We start from the raw sequence: 5,000 nt of genomic DNA, 5'->3' as shown, positions 1-5,000 counted from the left end.
AGAGCAAAGTTAACATAATAATAACTGACAGAAATCAGGTAAGTTCTTACGCTAAAGTTGTAAATGTGATGGTAAAGCCTGCTACTAGCCTAGATGGCCCATCAGGCCGGCGCTTATCTGCGGTTTCGGTAGCATGAAGCGACTAGGAGTATTTCTACTCCCCCCTGGATGGGATGCCAGTCCATCGCTGGGTTACCCCAGCATTAATTTCGCCGGTACCCATTTATACACCTGGGTGGAGAGAGACACCGTGAGAGCAAAGTGTCTTGCCCAAGAACACAACACAATGTCCCCGGTCAGGACCCGAACCCGGACCACTCGATCCGGAGTCGAGCACACCAATCATGAGGCCATCACGCCTCCCTGATGGAAGGAGGATTAAGAACCTTCGCTGATCAACAGCATCACGAACTTTTTTGCGCGTCACCCACCTAAAGGACAGAGAAAAGGTCTCTGACCTGGGGGGAATAAAACCCACGACCCATAATAATAATTATTATTATAACGAAGATTCCATATAACATGCGGTCTGAATGGTTAAAACTGCGTGCAGATGCACCGCTAATGCCACTCATAGGATTTGGAAAATAAAGTTTTCCCACTATTTCAGCCGAATGCATGAGGAAATTAAGAAATTCTATTATTGTTTATTTTAATTTGTTCAGAGTTTAAAAAAACCAACAGATTGCTTACAAGTACTGTACATGTACATATATTTGAGGATTCTGCCTTACTACATATGTTTTAAAAAAGGAACCTTTTGAAAAGTCTACTGATCTACAGTATGCCTCTTATTCCCTTCAGTCAAAACAAAAAAATGGTGCCAAATTACATTCTTCAGCATGGACACATCAAATCTTTAATAGACCTTTTCATACAAAGATGAGGCGTCCAGAGCTTGATATAGTGTTTACATAAGGACTTGTGAAGAATTCCAAAAGTAACCCCCCCCCCCCCCCCCCCCATAATCCCCCTGTTATGTTTACTTAATTTTTTAACGCTTCTGTTAAATCCCGAAAGTAATGGCACCCCTGAAAGTAACGCCTCAAAAGTAGCGGCCCCTTCAATAATGTAACTTAAAACAACAATGTGGTAGGTAAGCACAAATACAGCGTACTTGAGGATTGATTGATTGAAGAACAAAACTACAGCAAAATATGAAACAATGATTATTGTCTCCTGGAGTACAGCAACTGGAATGTGCAAAAAAACTCTAATACGATACTGTAAGGTATATGGCAAATATTGTCTCAGTTTCCCTGAACTAAAAACCAAGAACTATTTATAGGCATAATGCATAGTGTGTCATGCAGATGGAACAACTGGACTAAGCAAAGCCAGAAACTTTGTGATCCTTACTTTATTTTTAACTTGACTCAATCCTATTGAAAAGTTTACAAATATACATATATTACGAACACAAGTATAATATCTATACAAGTCAAAACTTGTCTCCACTTCAAGTTGTCAGGCTAGAAACTTATCAAAACTTATTAAAATTGTTACACCTTGTTTTTGTTTGGTTGCATAACCAGCAAGTAATCTGAACAACTAAATAATATAATGACACTTAAATCTCATGTTAAGTGTCCTTTCTGTGTGAGACAGCTACCGAAAGGAGCGACTCCTTAGGCCTGTTAAATCCGGAAGTAACAAGGGCTGTTACTTTCAGAATTCTACCGTAACTGCCCAACCGGGAGCAGGAAAGGTTCAGTGGTGAGAGCATCTGATAGGATGCGGATAAAATTAAAGATTACGCGGAAATTTTTGGACATATTATGTGTAAACATGTGCTGATTATGCAGAAATTACACCGGATTATGCGTAAATTTAAACAATTTATAGAACTAATAATTAGGCCTGCCCAATGTATTTACATGGTTATGGTAAATTAGGACTCGAAATTGCAACCATTACAGTCGCATTTACAACTGAATTTTCTCCCTTTGTGATTAAGATATCTGGAAGAGTCACCAATTTGCGACCAGCTTTCACCGTTAAAATAAAAGGGTTAGTAATCGGCATTTTTGCAAAAACTTTTGCTAAAATAAATAAAGCAATAAAAAATTATTTTGTTTCTCGTCATGAATATTATTTTGCTTCAATTTGGAGGAAGGAAGCAAAATTGTGATGTGGTTGAACCACGATCCATTCCCTCGATCATTCACCATTTTCACCGGTTTTTTACACATATGTATTGCGGGCTCCTATTTTGTTTTGTACAACTTCATCACAATGATTGTCCCTACTTTTACAAATAATGCAGTTTAATTTGTGACTATAACTTGTGGCTAAATTTTCATACCTTGTTGAGTTCGAGCCTAGGGTATGTTATGAAAATGGTTTAACTAGAGTCCAGGCTCATTGCCAAAAAATGTGTGGAAACTGCTTACGAACTTTCATCTTGTGAACGAAATGGCGTGTTTTCTTCAATGTTCAGGAAAATAAGTGTTTCAAAGTAGTCAATCTCTTTGGCTTTTGTGTTTGAGAGGATGGTATGCAGCTGCTTTACCACTAATATCAGGCATTTCTTCAGTTTTATGCGGAAAATATCGTGATTATGGGGAAGATGCGGATTCTAGGGAATTATGCGGATGCGGATCTGCATCGCCGCATCCTGTCAGTCTGATGCCATGTTTATTTAAGTGGCAACAGTATTTAGTGCTATGGGACTAACCGGGTACAATGTACAAGAATCAAATCAAACCAAATCAGCTCCAATTAAATCATAGGAACGATGGTTTTGAGTGTGTCGAGGTTTAGATTCCTGGAGCAGATCATAAATGTCATGTACTTTAGCTTTCAACATTCATCAAAAACAAACATTTCATTCAATAATAGTTTACTTCATTTTATTTATTTATTTATTTATTTATTTATTACATCCATGTAGAAATCACTGGTGATCCTTGCAATCTAATTGGCTCCCAGCAGTGCAATTTATTACCAAATCGCACAATTTATTTGCTCTAAATCAAACCATTTCCTTCGCCAATGAGAATGGAACACTAAAACAAAACAACCAATCAGATTTCAAGGCTTTTTTAAGGTAACCATTCAAATTGCAGGAAAATTTAACCATTGTGTTGCAACTTTTGCTCCCAACTGGATCAATAAAATATTGGTACTGACTAAAACCCTGTATTTTAGCGATTTTAAAATAATTATTATTTAATCACTAAAATATGATCATTTAATCACTAAAATACAGGGTTTTAGTCAGTACCAATATTTTATTGATCCAGATGGGAACAAAAGTTGCAACACAATGGTTAAAACAATTATTGTTTGTCATTTCTAAATGGATGTAATAAAGTCGTAATTGAACTATTAACTCTGGTGTCGTGCAATTTTGGTCTGAAATCATACTTGCGATTTCATGATTTTGAAATCACACGTATGATTTCAGACCAAATTGCACTCCACTCGGTTCAATTACCATTAAATATTAATAAAGAACTTGTGCTTTGCAATAAAAGCTTCAAACTTTTAAAATACAAAGTCATCACAATTAAAATACTAACACAAATACCGTGTTTCATGAATAATTTACAGTGTAACCTATTTAGGAATATAACTCATGGTATCTTAAAGACACAAAAAGAACAAAAAGCACGAAAAAAGGGAAAACAAAAAAAGGGAAACTGATTTTGTCATTTTTGTCAGTGATAATATCGTATTATTAGATTCTGCAAACCAGGCAAGCCTTTCTGTGCTTCAACATGCTGTTGTTTTAACATTTTCAAGACCTAACCCAGCATCTCACTTACTGCCAACATTAAATAAGGGAATTATTTCTCTTGACATTTTGACCCCACAATTATCACTGAACTTAGTTCGCACGAGATTTTGAGAAACCCATGCAGATTGCCATAATAAACTGCTACTAGAAATGGCAAACCAGTATAATAACTAATATTTCTGTTAACTTAATCTGCATTTTTCCTGTTATGGTCTAAAAGCGAGATCATATAAGTATAATTCTATAGAACAAGTATGAAACATGTTACAATTAAGAACGTGCACTACAGAATATGCTTCGGCGAGTTGCTAACAGTGATGTTCTAAACAATAGTTTTATTTTCACCACAAACCTTATTATGGTGACGAATTGACTCATAGTCAGTTCCTGAGGGACAAGAAATTTCGTCTTGTCGAGCAAAGGAAGATCTTTTTCTTTGTGGTATCTTTCGACTATTACCTGAAGAAAAAGAGGTATACAGAAAGTTTTGCACTGATCAGTAAAAGCTCTAGACCATGCCTTCAAAAATAGTCGAATGTAACAACTCAAATTTAACATTAACTCACAGGTATTTTGGAGGGAAACTTTGCTCTGATTCCAGCCACTTCATCTCTTCTACTGACTGTCAAATTCACGAAAAGAGCAATGATCTCGATTAGGAACAAAACGTGCTCACCAGAAAACGACGTATAAACAATCAAGTTCAACATGCAAATCTGTTGGGCAACTTACCAAAACTTTTGCGCTGTTTGAACGGCTTTGAGGACTTTCCTTCGTTGTCCCCCATGTTCGTAAAGATGATATTTTATTCTCCCTCAAGGTATTACAAATCAGATCAACTCAGTGGAACAGGAACGTTCTTCATTTAATGAAATTTAATGACGATTTAGCAAGTTACGCTGATCCTGTCTTGGAACATGACGACGACCAATCAAATACCGACAAAAGGATTCAGACCCAGTTCCCTGGCCAGCTAGGGCCCGTTTCTCAAAAGTCCCGAAACTTTACGGGCCATTTTCGGGTGTCACAATTCCCTTTGTATCTCAAGAACAGAGAGGATTTAACTCGTCAAACTTCACGGTAATTTTTCTGTCTGTTACTTTAAAAACATGTTAAAAGACCGGCTTTCCGAAGCAAGCGGTTGGCTGTTTCACAAGTGGCTTTTCGGGCCCGAAAAGTTATCGGGACTTTCGAGAAACGGGCCGCAGGTCTTACGGTCAATGCGGCTTCATGGCGCCTTGAGTCAACCGGGGGAAAA

At 37.2% G+C, this 5,000-nt stretch overlaps 1 protein-coding gene across 2 annotated transcripts in view; it reads right to left on the bottom strand.

Moving 5' to 3' along the window:
* Positions 1 to 4,648, bottom strand: part of LOC138027102 (microtubule-associated proteins 1A/1B light chain 3C-like) — a 10,222-nt gene extending 5,574 nt beyond the window's left edge. Inside the window, exons 1-4 of one of the 2 annotated variants that reach the window (XM_068874608.1) lie at positions 4,475 to 4,648; positions 4,309 to 4,364; positions 4,095 to 4,201; positions 2,831 to 3,008 (exon numbers count right to left, since the gene is read on the bottom strand). In XM_068874608.1, the coding sequence (XP_068730709.1) occupies positions 2,975 to 3,008; positions 4,095 to 4,201; positions 4,309 to 4,364; positions 4,475 to 4,529 (252 nt within the window). In that variant the 5' untranslated portion in view covers positions 4,530 to 4,648 and the 3' untranslated portion in view covers positions 2,831 to 2,974. Of the gene's footprint in view, positions 1 to 2,830; positions 3,009 to 4,094; positions 4,202 to 4,308; positions 4,365 to 4,474 lie in introns of those variants that run through there. The other variant, XM_068874607.1, reaches the window with a different exon arrangement.
* Positions 4,649 to 5,000: the final 352 nt, after the last annotated feature.

This window comes from Montipora capricornis, chromosome 12 (genome assembly GCF_036669925.1).
Source record: "Montipora capricornis isolate CH-2021 chromosome 12, ASM3666992v2, whole genome shotgun sequence".
NCBI classification, from domain to species: Eukaryota; Metazoa; Cnidaria; class Anthozoa; order Scleractinia; family Acroporidae; genus Montipora; species Montipora capricornis.
This window is presented reverse-complemented; position numbering and strand designations above follow the sequence as displayed.